This window comes from Tachypleus tridentatus, chromosome 3 (genome assembly GCF_004210375.1).
Source record: "Tachypleus tridentatus isolate NWPU-2018 chromosome 3, ASM421037v1, whole genome shotgun sequence".
In the NCBI taxonomy this organism is placed as follows: Eukaryota; Metazoa; Arthropoda; class Merostomata; order Xiphosura; family Limulidae; genus Tachypleus; species Tachypleus tridentatus.
The window spans coordinates 13,482,820-13,506,447 of record NC_134827.1 but is presented as its reverse complement, the minus strand read 5'-3'; the positions used below and the strand labels follow the sequence as shown (position 1 = coordinate 13,506,447).

At 34.4% G+C, this 23,628-nt stretch overlaps 2 protein-coding genes across 9 annotated transcripts in view; both read right to left on the bottom strand.

Annotated features, from left to right (window-relative positions):
- Nucleotides 1–713: 713 nt before the first annotated feature.
- On the bottom strand, nt 714–7,670 carry LOC143246385 (uncharacterized). Its single transcript, XM_076492996.1, has 2 exons — nt 5,288–7,670; nt 714–3,475 (listed from the first exon to the last, which is right to left on the bottom strand). The coding sequence occupies exons 1-2, from the start codon at nt 7,646–7,648 to the stop codon at nt 3,416–3,418; spliced, it is 2,421 nt and encodes an 806-aa protein (XP_076349111.1). The 5' UTR covers nt 7,649–7,670; the 3' UTR covers nt 714–3,415.
- A 336-nt stretch (nt 7,671–8,006) lies between these two features.
- The window catches only part of LOC143246384 (uncharacterized), a 69,202-nt gene continuing 53,580 nt past the window's right edge, over nt 8,007–23,628 (bottom strand). For 4 of the 8 annotated variants that reach the window (XM_076492991.1, XM_076492988.1, XM_076492987.1 and 1 more), the window contains exons 2-8: nt 22,887–23,102; nt 18,372–18,570; nt 17,422–17,647; nt 13,266–13,366; nt 11,757–12,585; nt 9,637–10,377; nt 8,007–8,209 (exon numbers count right to left, since the gene is read on the bottom strand). In XM_076492991.1, coding sequence (XP_076349106.1) covers nt 8,022–8,209; nt 9,637–10,377; nt 11,757–12,585; nt 13,266–13,366; nt 17,422–17,647; nt 18,372–18,570; nt 22,887–23,102 — 2,500 coding nt within the window. In that variant the 3' untranslated portion in view covers nt 8,007–8,021. The remainder of the gene's footprint in view (nt 8,210–9,636; nt 10,378–11,756; nt 12,586–13,265; nt 13,367–17,421; nt 17,648–18,371; nt 18,571–22,886; nt 23,103–23,628) is intronic. The other 4 variants (XM_076492990.1, XM_076492995.1, XM_076492989.1 and 1 more) reach the window with 1 other exon arrangement.

The following is a 23,628-nucleotide window of genomic DNA, read 5'->3' as shown; positions in this document are numbered from 1 at the left end:
AGCTAAAATGTTGGGTAGTTTGATTTTCTTTTTCTCATAAAAGTAGTTGAAATAATGGTTAGAAATTCTAATTCCATCAATTACAATACCTAAAATGTTAATCCTAAATTAATATTTCACTCAAATACAAGTTCACCTATGTTCACAAGAAAACATTTCATGTGCTTACTTTTATCAGTAATAAATTTAAAAATCAAAGTTTGTAATTTAAGCATTTTCCTAATTGTAAACACATACAGAAAAATAAAAAATAGGAGAAATTGAATTTTTCATGATCTGTATACTTGCATTGTGAGCTGGTCAAAACCAGCTAATGATCTTGAAATTACATGGTAACTGCCTGCTGTTTTAATGAATCTGGTTTAAGGATATATATAAAAAATAATAACACTGATTTTGATATTTTTTGTTTAGGGCACACATTATTTTAAAACTGTGTATCTAAAAATAACAGAAAAATAACGTTAGTTGTAAACCTTCCGTCTTATTGATACACAGATTTCTATAATTATGAACTTGTAATTCTGATTCAGACCAAATTGTCATGTTTCAATAAATTACCAAGCATGCTTAGTTTTCTTCTTTTCATTCAGTTCTCATAACAGAAGAACATTTTAGGCACAAACTGAAATCCCTGTTTGTAAAGAATGAAATGTTACATACTAGTTTAAGAATAGTCAGTATAAATTACAATGCTATTACAGTCAAAATCATAAAACTTTTTTGATTTAACAGTTTTATTTTCTTTTAATTCCAAGTAAACTTTACAGATTTCATTGTGTTAAAACAAAACTGCAATGTACACTAATAATTTCTTTCATTACTTTTGAAATACCTGTAACACAGTACATGGGGAAGAGAAAAAAATCAGTTATTTAATCACTGCTGTTAGCTCAGTAAAAGTGTTTACTGGCTGATGGGTTATGGTTTATTTAATACAAGGAAACTCTGTATTTTATGATGGTCAGATTAATGTTTAACATTAAAGGAAGGAATGATAACCAGTTATTTGCCATATGGATTATAGTCATACATGCTGCCTGATTTGTATGTCAGTCGTATACAGGGTGTCCCAGAAGTCTGTACCCATAGGGAAAAATACACAATTTCTTCTTAATTTATTTATTAGTAAAATTGCATACCATTAACAACCATATTCATATTAATTCTTGGTATACTATGCCATCATGTTATTTTCTTTCCTGAAATATGTACAACTGACATTAGAAATGTGTTTGTTGAACTTTAAGGAAATAATGTCTGTATTCTGTAAGGGTCCAGACATCCAAGAAATCCTGTGTAATATGTATTGAATTTACTCTGTATTATTGCACTAACAAGTCAGAATTTTAAAATAACAGTTACTTTTATTCTACAAAAATGTTTAACAGTTGCTTACAGTTTTTCTATACTTTATTTTCATTTAGTATAGTAGATCTAATGTTAACCAAGGATGTACAGTCAGTATAGTTATCTGTTTAGAAGATATTTCAATGTTTTCTTTTCCTTAAGTTCACACTAATACAAATATGTGTAACTTCGTAATTTTTTGGTACTCATCTACTTTGTTATTGCAAGCAATCACATTTCCTAAGGAAAAATATTGCTGGTTTTTCCATTTTCCTTTTTTTTAATCTGGTATGACATTTATTTTTTTACTGTGATCACTACATATTTATAAACTATATTAAAACACATATAATAAGAATTTTAAACATCAAGTCATCTTGACTTTTAGAGTCAAAGTCACTGACAATAAATTGTAGTAGCTATAGTTAGATAAATACAGAAAATACTGAAATAAAGCATCTTTGAATCGTGTAATACTGATACCATAAAATGAAGTAGAATACTGATGTTTGTGGATGTTTATAGGTGTATGTCCTTTCAAGTGAATTCTTGACTTATAAGTGACACTAGATATTTTGTCTTATTGTAAATGGTTTATGAAAATGTAATAATTTGTGTCTTTGTCATACTAACCAGTAATACTGACTGACGTCCTGAGTTCACATTTTAAAAATGTTGCTTATTCTGCATCTGTCTGACATGTTTATCAGGCTTTCACATTAAATATGTAGTATCAGTTTTGCCTGAACGTGTTTGTAGTCTTTGTGGACCATTGTCTTCTATTTTAAAAATTATATCGAATCACTAAAAGCACTATTAAAATGCTGGTTTTCTTGTGTAGATAACATAGATAAGGCATATTGGTTTCCAATGTTAAACTGTTTGAAAATACATGAAAATAAAATTCTGTGATCTAACATTAGTTTCTCTACTGTATATTATAGATACAGTTTTCTTAAAGACAACTGAAATTATATACATATTATGTATGTTGAGCTGGCCCACCTCTGGTACATTATCTCATTAGTTGCATTAATACTTACACTGAACCTTTATCAGTAGGATTGATGTAATGGTAGCTGTTGTCTCTTAGCTTTAACCTTTCAGACAAACCACTGCAATTTAGTTTAAGCTATAAATTGCACTTCGTACTTAACAATGAAGGCTTCAGTCGTACATTATCAGTATTAACATTTTAACAAATACACACTATACAAATGTAATTAATTAATTTAAGTAGAAAACCTTTAGTTTTTGTCTTGTATGTAAGCAGAAACTGGCTCAAGTGATAAATGATGAAAACAATAACATTGTTACTCAGTTAATTTCTGTACATTATATCATTTTCAACACTTTAAAACACATGAAACGGTGTATATTGTTTTTTTCTTAACTTAATGCTGGTATTGGTTCAAGAATAGGAAGTTGCGGTACTCTATAAAGTTCCATTAATACTGATGTATCTCACAAATATACAGTTATATCGCAAAACAAATATGCTTTGTTAATTACCATGTGAAAAAGGTTAGGTTTAAAAGAAAGGTTAGTTGTGAAAAATGTATGTCGTTCTGTATTTTAAAAATAAAATGAAATAGCTTTCGTACTAATATGACCGTATTTAAGAATTTATATCCTTTTAAAGCTTGGTGTGTGAATGCTTGAACTGTTAAGGTATTAAAAATTCAATTGTTGGTTGAATCGTTCAAATAATGGTACATATCCTTACTAAAAGACCTCTTCCTACCCTTTCTTCAGTTGTAGTATTATATAGTACACAAACCTTAAGTAAAAACAAACTATTTGAATATCTATGAACTGTTTAAAGCTACATTTCACAGATAATACAACTTTAAAAACACTTTACAGTTTTACATCGAGTACAGAATATCCGTTTTTTTAGTGCTGTATATAATACATTTTCTTCCACTTGAAATTGTCAGTTCTTTATTGACTTGGTTTTTATGTGGTTAGATCTTTTGTTTATAGAATCATTACATCCGGGCTCTCAACCTGTAACTCTTAAACCCAAGCCCATTCAATATTTGCTCATGATCCGTTTGTTTCTTCAGGCTGTTGAAGTTGGGCCAAACACACTCATATGCCAGTTAGTTTCCCGGCGTGGAACCTGTTGGTGGAGACGTGTTTTCATATGAGAATTATTTTTATAAATTAATACACCAGTAGCCACACTTGGAGTTTTAAATATAAAAAAATCAATGCTATTTCATTTATAAAATTTTGTATTTAACTTTCATTTACTGTTTACTTAAAAAGGGAAATTACTTATTTGTATTTACAATTATAGCATATTGTAAGAAAGAGAAAGCTTAGGTGCTAGTAACATTAAAACTGCTAGCTTTAACTACTATTAATTATTAATTAGCTTAGGTGCTAGTAACATTAAAACTGTGCTAGCCACACAAATAGTTATCATAAAAACCGACCATACTAACAAAGGAAACTAATACCAGCTTTCCGTCTCAATTTGATTTAGGATCTGATGATATTGTTTGATCCCTGATGAAAGTATGGCCTTAGTTATAAGATGAAGGTACAGCAAAGAATTTCTTAATGTTATTTGAAAGTACAATTTAAGTTTCAAGCACATTAAAAAAATTATACGTTTTGTTAGATTATGAGTTATATTTCTACCTGTGGATTTTAACTACTTTTACTCTGTTTGAGGAGATCTTCCTGTGATCAGAGTAAATCACCGTTCTCAATTAGAGATGTTTGATTTTGAAACAAAAACAATACAAAGTTCAAGATGCAGACATCATAATTTTACCATTTATGACACAGAGACCCACAGAACATGACTGAAGGATAGATGGATAAATGTGGATGTTGGAAATCGAAAAGTGGCTCTTGTTAAAAAAAAAAAAAAAAAAAAAGTGAAAATATGAAATCGTACAATATGTTATAAAACCCGAATAAAAATGTAGAAATAGTTAGGGACATTGTTAGAACTACAATAAATCGGGGGGCCTGGACCTCCAGAAGCAGTTACTACACAAAATAAAATATATTTGCAATGTGATATAAATTTACTTGAAAACGATTTGGAGCACATGACCTGGACGATCCTGGAAGTGAATGATCAAAAAATGAAACTGACTATACAGAACAAGAAACAGACGCTTCTAGCATGATAAAACATCAGATTAGCCTTTAGTGAATACATCTCCCGTCAGCATCTTGTTGAAGAAATATTCATGGTTATAGTGCGTGGCTGTATGAACTTCAGTTGTTCCGATTTTTTTATATATATAAATTAACCTTTTTAACATAATATTTCGATGTGTTATAACGATCTTAAATATATTTTCTTATTGGATTAATTAAAACTGAATACTTCTTCACGCTAAACTTGTGTTCATAAAGATTCTGTATCTGAAATGATACTGTGAATAATATACATAAATAGCATCCCTGACAGATAAAAAAACCACTAACCAAACGAAGGATACGTTGTACAAAGCCTATAAAACTATCTCCAATTTAAACGTTGTTACTTAATTGAAAACATATTTAAAAGTTTGTTATATGTCTTCGAAGATTGAAAGTTCAAACTGTTACTTAATATTTACAACTAGTATTGGATAAAAGGCCAGGTGGGTTAAGGAGTTTGACTCGTAATCTGAGGGTCGTGGATTCGAATCCCGGTAGCATCAAACATGCTCGCCCTTTCAGCCGTGGGGGCATTATAATGTGACAATCAATCCAACTATTCGTTAGTAAAAGATGAGCCCAAGAGTTGGCGGTGGGTGGTGATGACTAGCTGCCTTCCCTCTAGTCTTACACTGCTAAATTAGGGACGGCTAGCGCAGATAGCCCTCGTGTAGCTTTACGCGAAATTCAAAAAACAAGTATTGGATAAAAAAAATATGCAGTGGAATAAATAATATATAAAAATAATATTTTTTTCAAAACCCACCTTCTTTAAGGCGTTTTTCCCAGAAAACTGTTTTATCTCCATCATCAGTAATTCACGAACATCCCCATTTCGATTTGATGTTTTTTGTCCATTAATTTTCTTCAAGTTTTTATGAGAAGTAAAACCATTAATTTGAGCACTGTTTGTAGATACAATTCCACAATTCTTTTGAGGAAGTGGGGGAGGTACAGGGGGAGTGTGTTCATTCAAGTTTTCAACAACACTTGAAGGAGACTGGGGGATGGGTTCGATTTCTTGCTGCTGGCACATCATTAATTGTCGTGAGCTTAAAGAGGCATCGTGTACTTGATTGTTTTGAATGATGTTGTCCCCAAATATTGGTTTTATTATGCTAGGAGGCATTTTATGTTCTAATTTTTTAGATTCATCGTTTTGAGAGGATTCGTTAACTACAGAATCTGCAGATGTTTTTACTCTTTGAAGCCTAAAAGCATGATTAGAGTTTAGTTTGTAAGGTTGTGGTGTTAAATTACCACTGATAGCACTCGGCTGGATCGCTCGAATTCTGTTTGCAACTGTAGCGTTCGAGGATTCATCAACATAATTGTATGTTTCGGGTTCGTTATCTTGTTTTGATAAACTCAATTCTTTAATTATGCTTTTAAGGTCAGTTTGCTGAGCGGAACACCCAGCGATATTTTCTTGTTCATTTGCTTTGTATAAAGAACTTTTAGCTTTAGATTTGAATTGCTGGGAAACTGGCCTCAAAGTAATTCCTATATCATTTTTAACCCTTTTTACTTCATTGTGATCCGCTAACTTTGAAAGTCTGTCGGATGACAGGTTTCTAGTATAATATGATCCCATTGGATATTTAGTAACAGAGATTTTATCCTTTTCACTCTCAAACATTGGCACGTTATTCTGGAACCCGCCAAAATTAGGTGACTGGGACCTAACAAAGAAGGTTGAGTCACTTATATTGCCCCTTTTGGATTGACTTCCCATGTCAGAAGGCTTAAAGTCGTCTTTGCTTATATCCCAAGCACCCATCTCCGCGTGCGGCTGTGGCCGTGAGTGATGTTCAAGAGTTGAAGGACAAGCTTCCTCGTCAAGGCGTACACTCCATGGTTCCGACTTACCAACTTCTGCGTCAGCGTTTAGCGTCCGAGTTTCTTCCACATCTGAAAGAGGTACTTTTGGCATTATATTCTCCTTTTGTAAAAATTTCTGGTTATCTAGAAGCTGTTGCTGATAAACAAATAACTGTTTCTGAAGCTTCTTATATTCTTCCTGTAGTTCATCTTGTTCATTGATCGGAATTTTGAATACATCGACCTCCGATCTTGCATGCCTTATTTGGTCGATGGACTCTGACTCTTTGTCACTGGAAGGTTGAGAAATGTCCAACTGTGATTTTGTACGTCTTAATCCATCAGAAAATTCTGTACTGTAGTTATCGCCAGTCTCGTCATCAGATTCAACTGTAGAAGACTGGCTAAGGTCCATCATAGAAGTAGCCTTTTTCGTTAATGGAAGAGAATTGTTCTGATCAGTTATTTCTATACATCGCATTCTTACTTGACCCCTGATACCTCTAACTGATCCTGCAAAACCATAGACAAGTTTATCGCTCTGAGAAACTGGTACGATGGAGTTGTTTCTTTCTTGAAACGATCCAATTCTCACACACTTAGCTGTATCAGGTTTTGTCTGATTTATGTCAGAGTTTTTAAAGTGGAACGATTTTGATTTCTGTACCTTATCTACTTCAGAAAATCTTGTTTTACGAAATAGTGCTTCATGTGGATATAATGCTGGAATCTCTGAATAAGGTTTAGCAGGTTCTTCGTATATCTTGAGCTTTCTTTGCGGATTTGCAGTGCTTTGTAATTCAGAAGAATATATATCATTATCGTCCTGTTTGTAAGAATTGATGGTGAAGTTTTCTAATCCTAAATTTCGCACTGCTGTGATAACGCTTAAGTCACGTGGTTTGGTCAACTCACTCATTTGATTCATTTCTGTTACCTGTTTATTTAAGACACTTGTATAAAAACTTTTATCAGCTTCATCATCCAACATGGGGGGTGGGGGGCTTGTTGGGAGGGGCGGTGGTGAATCCTCATCACTTGAGGAAGAACTAATTCTTCTTCTTGGCAAAACATCGCTATCATGGTTTGAGGAATAATTTTCATCAGAAAGATCCTTACTAATGGATTTTTCTTTGAAAATAATCGGAGGTTTCCAGGAAAAATCAGTGGGTGTTTCTTCTAGTTCACGATATTTGTTTTGATTTGGCTTTTCATCTGTTATAACGGATCTGGTTACCAAATCTGATTCTGGAAAGGGGTCCAATATGTTCTTATACGAATGGCTGGATTCAGAATGCACCTTCATTTTTCTGTGGAAAATTTGAAGTATTTTACGTATTTACAAAATAGCATGCTAAACGAGTTTATAATATGATACTGATTGTGATTAATTGCAATTCTGGTTTGAAATTTTAAAACAAATACTAAATGCTTAACTACTTATTTTTAATTCGGTTTACCACTAAAATACCACACGTGTTTCCATAAAACCTGTTCCTCAACAAACAGGAAAATGGTTATTTTTATTTAGTGTTAATACATTTAAATACTAGACATTTTTATTTTACCTATAAAATATTATATCTTTGAAAATAATTGTGGAAGAATATTGTTCATATTAAAAAAACGTGTTCATTTAGTTCATATATTTTAGACTTAATGAGCTTAAACGTAAAATATTACAGAGGTGTATTTGTGAGGTTTATGATAATACAATGACTCACTATACCTCTCTGGTCTTCTGTTGCTAGTAATCGTTCTGCTTCTGCGATTGTTGATTGGAACGTTTGGTCAAGATCATCAATTGTATTAAGTGAAGACAAACTTGATCTTCGACCTCTGAGGTCACTTGACCCACTCAGAACGCCTAAAGAAATAGTCATAATAACGATTTATTGGTGTTGATAATTGATAATGTAGTTAACATTTTACAATAACGGTAGTAGAAACACGAAAATATAGTAACCTGTTATAATAAGTAATTTGAAAGTTTTTGCCGGTTTGTTTTTACTTTTTAAAATAATACTGTATAAATATAAACTATTATTTAAAAATAAATATTTGGTAAACAGTTTTTAGCTTACGATTTTTTATTATTTTTTGCAATAATAATTTTCATTTGTGATTATTACTGAAAAGAGATGCATTATTCATCGAATTCCTAAGTTTTTCAGCTAATGTACGTAATGTGTTTGAGCAGAAATAAACTATTTTTATTATAATCACTGTAAAAGAAAAAGGTTGTTTATAATTGTATTTACTTATTATGTTATACGAGGGTCTAAGAAGGATTTTATCAACAAGTGTTTTAAGTCTCTCTCGATCTGCGGATTTTTAAATATACTTCACTTTTCATATTTAGGCTTACTGCTTCGCACAAGTTCAATCACTCTCCCCATAATGTTGTAACTTATCGTCTCTTGTATAATGAAAACTGTTAGTGGGGACCTTATTAGGTATACTACAGTTACGTTGTGGGTGAAGGATGAGTCCATGAGGAATATTTTACAGTAACATTTGCTCAAGGTGTTTGTGGATGATGAACCAGGGACCTTTGTTACACGTAAATATAACAACGAATTGCTAACAAAGTTAAAGTAAGTTAGGATTTCAGACTTGCGACCAAAAGACCGAGAAAAACAGAGATTTGAATACTCAAGTGCATTGAAAAAATACTAACTAAATAAAATGCGCACATTCTTATCTGTAAACTCGTTAAACTGAATGTATCAGGGGAACATACAGCAATGTTAGTTTTAAGAATAAGGTATGCCAAACAAAGTACTACACCTATGAGAACTATTTTGAAGTTGTAATAGCTATGCATGCTAATAACTCAACTAACCCTCAAGCTATCGATTTACTGTCACGTCCACTAAACGCCATCTAGTACAGTAATGTTATTTCTGCCTTTTTACAACAGTCGGCTTAAAGAACTGGTCAAACATTGAATGTTTGAAATCTTTCATTTTCTAAAGTAAAATAAATACAGAATTACAACAGTAATAAATGGGATTAATTCTAATATTGGTCATATTTTTTGTGGCTTATATGTTATCAAAGATCTTGCAATCAACTAGTAGTTCGGTGCACAAAGAATTATTATGCAAGTTAAAATGTGTTGAAATAAACTAATGGATCCAAATTAGCAGTTAATAAGTTAAAACTGTTAGCTGAAAATAGGATGAGATTTGTGACAGATAATATTTAATATGCAAGATTAGAATAAATAAGTTGACAGTATTAAGTGGGTTAGTAGGGTTAAAGAAAGGTTAGTAAATTAAAAAAAAAAACCTTTGTTAGTAGTAGTAGAAGAAGTAGTCCCATGTAACAGGTTCATTCGTGACGGAGGACGTTTTCGAGGAACAGGCACAGGTAGTGTTCTTCTTGATAAGGAAGAGAAGTATGTTTCAGGTGATAAAGGTCTCGAAGGAGGATCTGTAGAAGGAAGAGGCGGAGGGTGTTCGGGGTCATCATCACATTCTGTCACAGTTGGCACCACAGCTTCGTTAGAAAACTCTTCCGGGGGGTCTAGGATTTCTGATATGAAATCTTCTTCAATTGGGGTTTCTTCAAGAGGAGTAAAGTCGTGTAAAGTTATAACTTCTTCAGTCATCTCATCTACCGAGATGACATTTGCTTTGGTATTTTTCATTGAAGAAGTTTTATTGTTATTTAGTGAAGTTTCTGAATCATCATTGTATGTTGAAATGGGTGTTTGGCGGAATGTATCGACTGGGTTGCTCTTCTCGTCATATTCATCAACGGAGGTTTCATTATCACTAGAGTAATCTAGTATGTTGATTTTATGGTCCATGAAGTTTATGTTAAGGGTTTCCAGACAGGCGTCTTCGAAATTTTCCGTGCGTTTAAACTCGGAGTTCATAATTCCATTCGACTCTTTTTCACTAACAGTTTCCACCTTATCGTCGCTATCTCGCTCTAGGGATGAATCTTGAACATGTAATTTGCTGGTATAATCCGATTCAGGTGATCCGAGAGGATTTACACTAGTCACTATTGTTTCTACAAGCTCTATATAGGAAAAGCAATATTTACAGGTTAACTGTGATATTAGTTTATCTTTTATCAAACAAGAAGGTATATTACCTAATTACGGTTCACAGTTTAGGGCGAAGACTTCGTATTTTCTTAAAAGAAACATAAGGGGTGAGAACAGATATGACGTAATCTGTTTGTTGGGTGGGACAAGGACACGTGTTTACAGGCAGGTTCTCGGTGTTTTGTATGTGAAAACATAATAATTAATGGTTTACAATAAAATCAAATTGATGTACAACTGGGAAGTTACACATATAAATGCACTTGATAGCAAATAAAAGGATTAACCTAATAAAATACATAATACATTCATTAAGACGTAACACATTTCACACACGTCTTCAACTGACGTTATTTGACACAATATTACATGGTTGTGAAATTGTTTCCTGAACTTTCGGAATAAAAAGTGACGAGCTGGCATCAACATCTGAGAAATAAATCTCAGTTATTCTTTGTAAAAAATTACCATAATGTTATTAGATCCAGTGAAACTTTCATATCAAGTTAAATGAACTGTATTGTACGTGGTTCTTAAAATGGCTAATTTATGTATATTATTCACTGTAATTACAGTTAGTAAGCATTGAATTGAAATGTACTTTAAAATAGCTTAAAACTCTAGATAAATATAAGTTATTATTATATGCATTAAAGTATTTCTTAATCTAATCTGCAACAATGTTTTCATTCCTATTGTCATGTTAACAACGTATCTAACAAAGTTGAACCTTTGTTTCTCCCGAAACCATATTAGTGGATAAAATTATATATATATTAAAGCACGAAATATATTTACGTTCTCTGTTCAATACCTCTGAATGACATAACTTAAAGATATAGAATTCCAAAATCTCCAGTAATAATATGTAGAAATTGTGAAAAAGTATGCTCTTTAACATATTTATATATACAGAGTTAGTGGAAATATAGCTTATTATTTCTCTAAGAAAAATTCACCATTCATTCAAGAATACCATTCGGATTTTTTTCTCGAAAGTTTTGATAAGTCTAGTAAGTAGATTTTGAATAAAACAAATCAGCGAGAAAAGAAACTTTTAAAACTGTTTTTTCTTAGTCTCATCACTTCGTGATAGAAACCTGTTCTGATTAAATTGGAGAAATACGCAGCTAATGATGATTTATATAGATGTGAAACAAGAGTTTGAGAGAGAGAGAAGTATAGTTATTAATGATTAAATGTTAACCAGTGTAATTTAGAAACGTCAAAAGTTGGAATGACTCTGCGAATGTAATTGTTTGTTGGAACTCTTTTCACAAATAGACCTGAATGCATTGGTGGAAAATTTGTTCTAGTCGTTAAGGGAAAAACAAGTAGAGCAGTAACTCACCTTCATCGATATCTGATATGGAATACTTGTCAGAGTCCTCACGATTCATCTCGTCTTTGTCAATGTCCGACAAAGAGTAGGTCTCGTCAGGGTAAGGGCTTTCATCTTCAAGGGTTGGTGAGAAAGATTTCGGGGATCCATGGTCCATATCTGGAATACTACGAAGGATGGAAGGGTGAAGCTCTTTATCGTTATTTTCATTGTTAGAAACAGAAGAATCCGTTTTACTGGAACATAACTTTTGATGATCAAATGGATCGTGAACCAGCGAGGCCACAGATTCGTCAGTTTGCGACACGTTAATATCCATTTTTGAGTTGTGAGATTCGGGCGCTTCTTTAAGAGCAGAGGAACGATCATTTTTAGCTTCCACTTCTTGTGCAAGCTCAAAGGTTTTTTTACCTGCAACTTGAGCAGTGGGAGGAGGTGGGGCCTTTCGTTTTTTATTTAATGACAGTATGGGAGAGGTAGGCTTTGTTAAGAAAGATTCGATGTTTCTCTCTTTAGGTGTGGAGGTTTTTTCTTTTAACAAATTATGTTTAGGTGAATGTTCACTTTTATTACTTGTTATAATACCATTAGAAGGCTCGCTGTAAACTGAGGCTTCGTGGTATCCACTAGAGTCGGAGCTGTGACGAGAGTGGGAGCCACTTTCTATCTCATGTTGGTCTGACTTTGAAATATTTTTACTAAGAGAATTTATTTCACGTTTGTTTTCCTTTAGTGTAGGAGGTGGCGGTGCTGGCCCTTTTCTGAACCTTGATCTCAAAGGAGGCTTAACTACATGACTGGCAGGCTTCTGGTTGTCGTTACTTGAGATGCCGATACTCTGAAAATACAAAAATAAGTATCGCTTTTAAAATTAAACCCCAATAAGAAACAATTTCACAATGTTTTCAAAACTCACTTAAATTGTGCCCTACACGTGTTTATCGTACACGTATCACATTTGTACACCAGTTCTATTTTAGTTTGACTAAATGTAACAAAGAGTATTGGCGTTTTAAAATGAAGGAAGAAAAGTTAAATTGGAACTTGCTATAGATAAACATACATATTCTCATGTAGATATAATAGGAATCCAAAACACTATTACATCCTTAAAACACTTTTTTTCTAAACTATTTCTGCATCAAATCAAATTACTTTATTGAATGAGTGATTTTATCCAATTATTTGGTCATTTTCTTACACTCAGTGCAATAATAACAGAAGTGTAAAATTACATATTCTAAACAATATAAAAAGTAGTCGGTAATTTGAGGGCCACATGACTTTCGGTTTATATGAAAATCTCACTGGTGACTAGTATATGGTTCACAAGTAATATCCTTTCAGATATTGCGTAGAAAGCAAACAGCGTGAAAAGGCGGATAACAGTTATTAAAATAATGTTAACAAAGATACATGAGGAATCGAAACCGTAAAATAAAACAAAAATGTACTAAGCACATAGGAACTTGTGATGGTGTTTACAAAAAGGAAAGATAACATTTAGTAGAGATTTACCGATAAGCCTTTTCTCTGTTGATAACCTGGTTTCTTTCTCTCTTGTTGATTATGAGACTGATACGAGATAATTTCTACCTGTGACGAGTTGGCCTCAATACCTGAGAAATAAACTTCAGTTATTATTTGTGAAACATTACCATAATGTTATTACATCCGGTAAAAATTTCATGTCAAGTTAAATGAACGGTGTCGTATGTGATTTTCAAGATGGCTAACTTATGTATATTGTTCGCTGGGATTACAGTTAGTGAGCATTCAATTTGACGTCTTCTAGAAATAGAAAATTCTCTCGAGAAATCAGTGCATGTTTTTACTTATATGCCACAATAAAGGAGTAATTTATCCATTACCAGTCCTTGTCATTATTCATTAACTCATAAAGGAAAATGTCTGCAATCATAGTACCCAAAAGCTTTGGAAATAGTCTAATTATCAGACATGTGCTAAAGGCAAGTGTGAAACAATGTGCCCGTTAAGAAAGATCAAATTAAGTATTAGGAGTTAGGGACTTCACCCATAACGTCTCATCTCCTGCCTTTTCTATCTGCAGCCAGTTATGGGAAGGCAGTCATCCCTTACATTTTGACATAAAAGACAGTTGTTAAAATAAACTTACATAGTAGCAATGGAACACACTATATTTCTACCAGGGGCGTAGCCAGAAATGGCCATTTGTTTTTTTTTAGTTTGAGTGTTTGATGCAGGTGCAAAGTCATGCTAGGGGGTCCGGGAGCATGCCCCGGGAAAATGTTTTTAAATAAAAACATAAAAGAAAAGCCTGAATTATGCATTCTGAGACCACCTTTTTGGCAAATTTCAGAATAGCACACTGAGATGTTTGTCTTATTTTTTTTAATCATAAATAAATATATAGGCCTATATATATAATATATAACTTAAAGTTATCAGGCCCAGCAAAGTAGGCCTACAGTCCTGTCATCAACATATAAAATACAGAGTTACTCAGGAGAGTGCAAAATATATGTATAGTGTCTATAATCTGTATTCAAATATCATGGACAGTGTGTGTTCAGATTCCCTGGATTTCAAGAATTAACTTCACAAATAAACAGTGGGTGGCACCGTGGTCGGCCGGCAGCACCATGGCACTAACCTAGTATTGGCGCCATATATAATGAATCATTCACTATAGATGGTGCTAATGGTACTGTGAATGTGACGTTGACAAACAGAAGTTGCGATAAACTATCATTCACTATGTCAAGCCTGAAAACGCAAAGGACACTGCATGGGTTCTTTAAACCCATTCATGAGGCTGAACCTGATTAATCTGCTGCAGCCAATCAGGTTGAATCAGAATTGTCAACTGAATTATCAGAGTCATCACCGTGGCCTTCTACTAGTGCTGCCACTACCACCTCAGGTCCAGTCTGGGACATTGGAAATTACATTTCTGATGATGTCAGCATTGGTTAACAGGTAAGTCGACTCATCATTATATTAATTTTGTATTAAAATCATGCAAACACTGATGAGTTTTAGACTGAATATTCATTGCTGCTAGTGATTGTAGGCCTACAGCCTTTCTCTTCGAAGTTATTGTACTCTCATAACAAACTTTCCTATGTGCAAAATAACTTAATTCGAACTATGTCTTTCTGTCTCTTTTAGATAAACGCTGAAACCAAAAAATGCCTCCTTGAAAATGCTTGGAAGCCAGGGAGTGATTATGTTTTCCCCCAGTGTGGTCCAAGAAAGCTGCGTTTTTAGCATCGTTGGCTTTCACAGTGTAGATGGCTACTCTAGAGTCAACATGCAAAAGGTGCTTTCTGCAAGTACTGCTGTCTTTTTCTCCTGATATTGCTGGTGTTGGAAGCCAGAAATCGGGACAACTAGTGAAATTTCCATATACAAACTGGAAGAAGGCTGTTGAAGACTTCAAGGCACATGAATTGAAACAGTACCACCAAGGCAGCAAAGAAAAAGCTAACAATTTTCTACAGGTCGTAAACACAAGTTCATCTGTGCACTTGCAGCTTGATGCAACTTACAAGCAAGAAATTGAACAGAACTGGCAATATTTAATACCTATTATTGATACTGTATTGCTGTGTGGGAGTTTAGCTTAGAGGGGAAAATATGATTCTGGTCCAATGTTTGTTAGTGAAACTGATGAGGAGCCCATCAATAATGATGGGAATTTTCGGGCAATTTTGCGCTACAGGGCAAAGGGTGATCTCAAGTTTTCAGCAAGCCTTAAGAGAACAAAGAGGAATGCTACGCATCTGAGTCCTCAAATTCAAAATGAAATCATGTAATACTCATGTTCTTGATGCTTTGATCAACAGGGTTAATGCTGCAAAGTGTTTCTCAATATTAGCTGACGAAACAACAGATATTTCAGGCATTGAACAGTTTTCGCTGTGTGTTAGATATTTGCCAGCCAATGACAACTCTGTTGCAATGAGAGAAGATTTTTTGCAATTTATACCTGTTTATGATGTGACAGTAGGAAACTTGCCTGATGTTATCATAACCAATCTGACAAAATATGGTATTGACATGGCTTACCTGCGAAGACAAGGGTACGAGTGCTGCCTCTATGAGTGGGAAATTCAATGGTGTCCAGAGACACATAACTGATAAATTCCCACTTGCACCCTATGTACACTGCAATGCCCATTCCCTAAACTTGGCAATTTCTGATGCTTGTAAAGAAGTTCCTGTGCGAAATTGCATGGGAGTAATTTCTAGTATTGAAAACTTTCTCAGTACACCCAAACGAAAGCACGTTTTGGGTTTTTCGGTGAAGAATAAAGCACCTGAATCGAAAAAAAAGTTTGAAAGGTCTCTGCCCCACCCGGTGGGTTGAGAGGCATGACTCAGTCATTATCTTTCTAGAATTAATCCATGCAGTTGCAGATGCCCTTGAGACCATATCAGGTTGGCAAGACAGAGATTCTGCAACGCAAGCCAGTCAATTGTTGTGTTCTATAACACAGCCAGAATTCATCATCACTCCACTTACCATTGCTAAATTGTTTTCCTTTAGTTTACCTCTGTGCAACTTACTGCAGCAACAGAACATTGTTTTAGGTGCTGCGATGCATCACGCAGAAATAGTGGAAGATTTAATCCGTTCACCCAGAAATAATACTGTGAATGAATTTAACAACATTTTCTGTGAGGCTCAAACTCTGTGTAGTGAGCTTCAAATTGACATCATAATGCCAAGGCAGGCTAAAAGACAGATATACCGTGCTAACCCACAAACCACTAGCCCTGAGGAGTACTTTCGTATTGTTTTATTTGTACCATTTGTTGATCACTTTCTTCCACAAATATGTGACCGTCTGTCCAGTCATAAAACTCTCCTTACAAACTTCATGTGTATACTACCATCAGGATCTACCACAGAACGGTCAGAACCTACAGCACAACAATGTGACCAAAATAAGAGTTGACACAGACAGCGTTGCAAATACTTTCAACAGTCTAGAAATGACTGGGAACATTTCTGCATTGCACATTGCATATCCATCTATGACATTTTTTGGTCTGTTGTTCACAAGTGATTTGTACCAAACTCTAAGTTCACCTACTGCAGCTAGTGAAGTACTGTCAATGTCAGCCTTGTCGATTTGGTTAAACCACCAATGAACAATATAATCTTAAAAAAATGACAAAGCAAAAGTTTTATTGGGAGCTGATTAATTCGTATTAACATGTTAGCAACTGTGTCATCACAGTTAATATATTGCGGTTTCAATTCAAAAATAAGACATATGTTTATTAAACAAAAACAAAATCCAAACAGACTCGCGCTGTTTAGGCTAATGTTTACATGTTTACTCTACAAACAATTTTTCGCATACGCACACACGTGTCACATGAATATTTGTCACATTTCGAATCTCATTACATTTATCAAAATTATGTAAATTATGTAGTCTACAATTATCACTCTGTTCAACCTCACACGTCTACAGATAGTAAGTCTGCAAAGTTAGCAATCGAGTTTCCGTATGTTTATATGACAAACGTTGTATGAAAAACTTGAGAGCTCCAATAACTTTAACGTAGTTTCGATTTGAGCGTCTTTTGCACATTGACAGCAATTTAGTTCGTAAAATAGCTTATCTTACTTAAACTTTTGCAAGCATGTTTCTATTCATTAGAATTATAAGCTTACTTTTTGCTGAAAGAAGTGAAATTTCTTTACAGTTGTACTCCTCAAAAGTCATGTTGGCATCCAGGATTTTGTTCTGGTGGTTTGGATGGACCAGGTGATACAACGACGGGTCTAGATTTTTCTCTTTACAAACTTTTTGTTTCACCTCACCCAAAGTTTCCTTGAGGCTGAACCGATATGCTGTTAGTTGGTTATGGGGCAGCCTAATTTGCAGTCGGAAGGTTTGCTGTATAAATAAATTGGTAATAAAATTTTGAAAAAAATTCCTTTAACTAATGAACATAATTATAACTTTAAGAGTTTACGAATACCAGCGAAAGTAAGCAAACAGGAATTTGCAACAATAACGTAACCATTTGAACCTTATATTGATTATATAAGAACTGCAATTTCAGTGGCATAAGTGTTTGAATCCTCTACTGATCATGTAACAACTTCAAGTTGACTAAAGTCGCCAAGAGTGAAAAAGGTAAACCTAAGCCGTTTTCTTTCTATACAAGATTGTGTAACCACAACGTCATTCTATTGTGACAGTTTCTGAAGATTGATGTCTACTATATTACAAAGTGAGCAACTGAACGAAAGATAAGTTTATTTACAAAACGTTTATGAGTTATTAAAATAACTGCAATATGAAAATAACATTTTTCATGAAATACATATGTGTGTGTGTATGTGTGTGTATGTGCCAAACTTGTTATCATTAACACTGTTTCACTTTAGGTTGATTTTAAAAGTACAAAAATATAAATTTTTCGAGGAAACATTCCTTCCTCTCAAACCTCCCAATGCGGGTTTAAGGACTTGGAACGCTAAATCCGAGGTTCAATCCCAGCCAGTGGAGAGTTCATTGTGTAGTTTTGCGCTAAAAATACAAACTTTCGCATGTATAGGGATGATCTGTTAATTGAAAACTATTATCGTGTATAAATATTAGAGCCGCCACATACCTCAAATTTTAATTTTTTACTCTCAGTGTGTTGCTTTTTGGGAACAATATACACAGTCTTTGTGTCCAGAGAACCAATTGGAGTGCTTGGATTGTAGGACAGGCATCGATTTCCTTTATCGTACACCTGGATCATGTGACCACCTGGTTTGATTTTATTAGGTGTCGCCACTTTCACCAGAAGATCCATCATCGGTGTCCTAGCAATTCAAAATAAAAATTATTATTGCTGAAAATTTTATCAGAAATTTCAGTATATCTACAGCTGTTTAAAAAACTATTGTTCTACAATACACTTTATTGTTATTTGTTTCTTTTCTAATGATTACGCTTTACCGTTTCTGAACGTTGGAAAAAGTTTCGACTTGTAGTTAATTGCTCTTGAAGCTGTCACTAATATGATTGTAAAACTGGTGGTGTATATACATGTATTCGTGACGTACACGATCACAAGTTTTCTACGCAGACAACCACAGAACTATTTCAGTACATTGCATAAACATCTAACCTCTTGTATTATCTTTCCAATTTCGGTTATCACGCACATGCATCCATTTCCTGTTTACTGGATTATAGAACAATAACTTTTAATAATCTTCAAAAATAAGAAGTAGCTTGATTTATAATAATAGTACGTAACAGTTAGATTGTTAAGAAAAAATGACTTAGCACTTGAGAAGTTATTAGAATGATGGTTCTAAAAATTTCTATCGATTGTTCATATAATGGTAATAATGTAATTTTAATGAATAAATATTGTAGCTTCAAACTTGTAATTTAAAAACGAACTGAATACTTCATTATAATACATATAGCTTTAATAGTTGTAAGAAATAAAGAGAACAAAACTTTAATACTCTTAAGGCAGACAGTTAAAAACCGTATTTAATTGTTGTTGTTGTTCAGTTAATATATTTCAGTATAGCTCAGCTTCCTTTCAATTAAAGCCCCCCGCTAGTACAGCGGTAAGTCTCCGGATTTACAATGCTAAAATCAGGATTTCGATTCTCCTCGGTGGGCTCAGCAGGTAGCCTGATGTGGCTTTGCTATAAGAAAACACACACTTTTCAATTAACTATAACCAAATTTAAGGTAATTGTTTAAACTGAGAAAAAAGTAATACATATACAATAACTAAATGCATGATAATATTATATTGGTATCTGATAATGGGAGGCAACTTAGAACACTTTCTGCCCTAACATTGTGCTAATGCTGTCTATCAGACAGGGTTTAGTTATCCATGTATTGTGAAAGTAAAGTAAGTTGATGTGACTCTTTCGTCTTCTTTCTTTCTTGTTTGGCAAACACGTTCAAAATAAAATACTTTTTCAGGCTTTTGTGTACCGAGTTGGTTTGGTTGAGCTTTCCTCATTGTCAAATCAGTGTTTGTAACAATATGAGATCACTATCAAAGTGCACTGTACTACTTCTCAGAGTGCGTTTCATGCAGGAATTGTGAGGTGACGTAAACTTCTGCGAGAACAAACACGATAGCATCAGATATTTTGTTACTTTGCACTGTTTTCTAAGTGAAATAACCAAGTACGATAAACTAAAACGAGTTTTAAAATAGTGCCAGTAAAATAACTGTGACTGCAGAATAGCTTATATTTGTTGTAACATAGCCATATCGCACGGGTGTCCTAGCCTCTCTAAAACTTATTGTTGTTGCTATGAAGTGGGATGTTGTTGTTTTGTTGTTTTTAATTAAGCACAAAGCTGTACAATGGGCTATCTGTGCTCTGCCCACCACGGGTATCGAAACCTGGTTTTTAGCGTTGTAAGTCCGCAGACATACCGCTGAGCCACTGGGGGGCAAAGTGGAATGTAAATCTGATGACAACATCTAATTCCTTAAGTATTAGTTTTATGTAAAAAAAATAATTGCATCTAGACGCTCACGTGTCTCTACTTCACTGTTTATATTTTATAAAACTGAACTCTTTGTGATAGATATGAAAATGAAGGGTCGACGATAAACAGTTAAACCAACACATCAACACTACAAACTGTAATATCAACTAAGCGTCACTAGATGGCGAATGTGACTAGCAATTCCAGAAAATCTAAGACCTACAATTATATATGATCGAGACATGAATCCAAAATCGAGGTGAGCTGAGAATTACAGTTTGAATTATGTCCCTTTTTCTTAGCTTATTTCATATTGCAATTTACACATTTTCGCTCTTTCGATATGATAAAGTAGATAGCTGTGTATGTAAAACAATTTTTCACTCAGGCAAACTATATTTTGGAAGACAATATAAGACACCTTCTTATTAATAATTACCTTTAAAATATATAACTTATGATTTGGCATTGTACCTAATGGACCTGAAGGGTGAAGGCAAAGCTACCAAGAAGTCTACAAATATGGAGCTGTCTTTCCCAAACGTGACACCTCAAGCAACCGAGTAATACAGTTTATCAACAGGCTACTAGCTAGCTAGAAAGACTAAAGTTATTATTACTCAATGTATATAAATATATTTTAAATTTAAATAGTGTTTTTATCTCACTAGTGTGAGGCGTCTGTAAGTCGCTTGCACTAAGAGTGTCGGTGTGTAGTCCATTATTTATGGATATAAGTTTTTCAAAGCGATTGAGAGAATTTGGTGAGAAAAGATTGTTTGTTTGTTTTTTGAATTTTGAACAAAGCTACTCGAGGGCTATCTGTGCTAGCCGTCCCTAATTTAGTAGTGTAAGACTAGAGGGAAGGCAGCTAGTCATCACCACCCACCGCCAACTCTTGGGCTACTCTTTTACCAACGAATAGTGGGATTGACCGTCACATTATAAAGCCCCAAGGCTCAAAGGGCAAACATGTTTGGCGCGACGGGGATGCGAACCCGCGACCCTCAGATTACGAGTCGCACATCTTAACACGCTTGGCCATGCCGGGCCAGGTGAGAAAAGAAAGATGTTGATTTCAATGTACATAGGGAAAAGTGGGAGAAGACAATGAAATGGCTCTCCTTGTATATCATTTATGTGAATTATATGCAACTAGTAATCACATCAGTGCATGAGTACATTGGCGAGATTTTTTGTTTGTTTTTGAACAACTTTTATCTAGGATGAGCACTTCGTACTGTTTATGGTTATAAAGTACAAACTTTTGAGAATTTCAATTCGATGATTTCAAACACTTAGGAAGCTCTTCTACAGAATACCCCGAGAGTGGATGGGAAGCTCTTCCTTCTCGCGAGACTGTCTTACTTCATACCAATGACCCGTATTTTCGCCATAACCTCTGGCTTCAGTGTACGTCACTGCCACACACTTTTACCCACGATATTTAATTCCATTACTCTAGATAATGCTTAACTTTCTCACCAACATCCCGGTTTGTACTGGAAGTAAGCATTTAATTAAGCGGCGATATAAACGCAGTTGTCGAATGCAACTTAAGCTCCAGTTATATGGAACCCATTTTGCTCCGTCTTAAGAGGCTTTATATCTTTCACACCCTTTTGAATTTGCATGACATCCATCATAACTGGTAAAAACTACATTCAAAGTAAAGGCGGTCGTACACCCCCCCAGTGGCTCAGCGGTATGTCTGCGGACTTACAACGATAAAATCCGGGTTTAAATACCAGTGGTGGGCAGAGCACAGATAGCCCATTGTGTAGCTTTGTGCTTAATTCAAAACAACAACAACAAAGGTGGTCGTCTTATCGCATCTTCCTCTGTTAGTTGTTACTAATACGTTTTAAAAACGCATATTAATTTTAATAAAAACATAGTTTGCATATGTAAATTATTGAATTCTAAAGTTACAATTAACTTTAGCAGAAGACACTATTTTTTTTTTATTATTATTTATCTTAACCTGTTACAGCCACATCCAGAATTCAACTGCTCAATAAGGAATCGGGTACGTTCGTGTATTTCTACATCAGTTTCTATCTACATGTAAACAAATGAACAAAGTCAGTTTCAAAACATTGACAAGTCAAGATAATTCTGCGACTCTTTAGAACTTAAGAAAGCAAATACCATTTCAGTGTCAAAAAATTCCACCATTTATTTTGAATTCATTTTCAGTTTTCGTTAGTTCAGACTAGTTCTTCACATACCATTAAAGTCTGGACCAATTTTCAGGAACGTTTCGTCACATTTGTAGAAGTTATCAGGCACATAAGACACTTATTTTGTATTTCTTTATTTTTATAATATGTAAATTATTTACAATGGTACTGTTAAACAACACTCTCAGAATTTGTCTTTGGACTCATTTCAATATATTTTCATATAAAAAAAACTTCTTATGAAGCTGTTTCTCCGATGTAATAGCTAAAACCTAGATAACACCATGTGAATGGTATATACTGCTTTAAGTAAATGTGTTTAAACAACAAGTCTACGGACTTACAACACTAGAAATTGGGTTTCGATACCTGTGACAGGCATATCACACAGGTGGCCCATTGTGTATCTTTGCGATTAACTACAAACTAACAAACGAAAGAAACTTAAATGACCTCAATGATAGCGATATTCTTACCTCCTTTCCACTGTCATGCGCACTTCTTTTTTATCCGGCAGCACAACATCAAGGTCCATTCGCCCCTCCAAAAGTTCGTCAATGGCACTGTCATCCCCTCCATGAATGGAAGTTACCACTGGTGTGATATTATAAGCAATGCTTCCGTTGCGTCTTGGTAGTTTAACGCTTTCGTTTCTCACAGGTGGTGATGGTGTAGTCTTCTTATCTTTGGGGCTAGAGAACAAATTGCATAAACAATTTAAGCTAAATATGAGGTCATTTTCTCTAAACAATTATAGAACAAAGGTGATGTAAAACTTGGACCAACAACAGGGTCCGGCATGGCCAGGTGAGTTAAGGCGTGTGACTCGCAATTTGAGGGTAACAGGTTCGAATCCCCGTCGCACCAAACATGCTCGCCTTTTCAGTCGTGGGGGCGTTATAATGTGACGGTCAATCCCACTATTCGTTTGTAAAAGAGTAGCCCAAGAGTTGGCGGTAGGTGGTGATGACTAGCTGCCTTCCCTCTGGTCTTACACCGCAAAATTAGGGACGGCTAGCACAGATAGCCCTCGAGTAGCTTTGTGCGAAATTCAAACAAACTCTTGCACAATAGATGTTGGTTTTTGATTTCAGAAATTAGACCCCCATCCTCATTTCAAATGTTTAGCATACAGGCCTGATTGTATGAAGTAAATTGAACGTTAAATAATTCTTCAGTTGAGGTAAGGAAATAATTAAAATTGTTAGGAAAATTCGA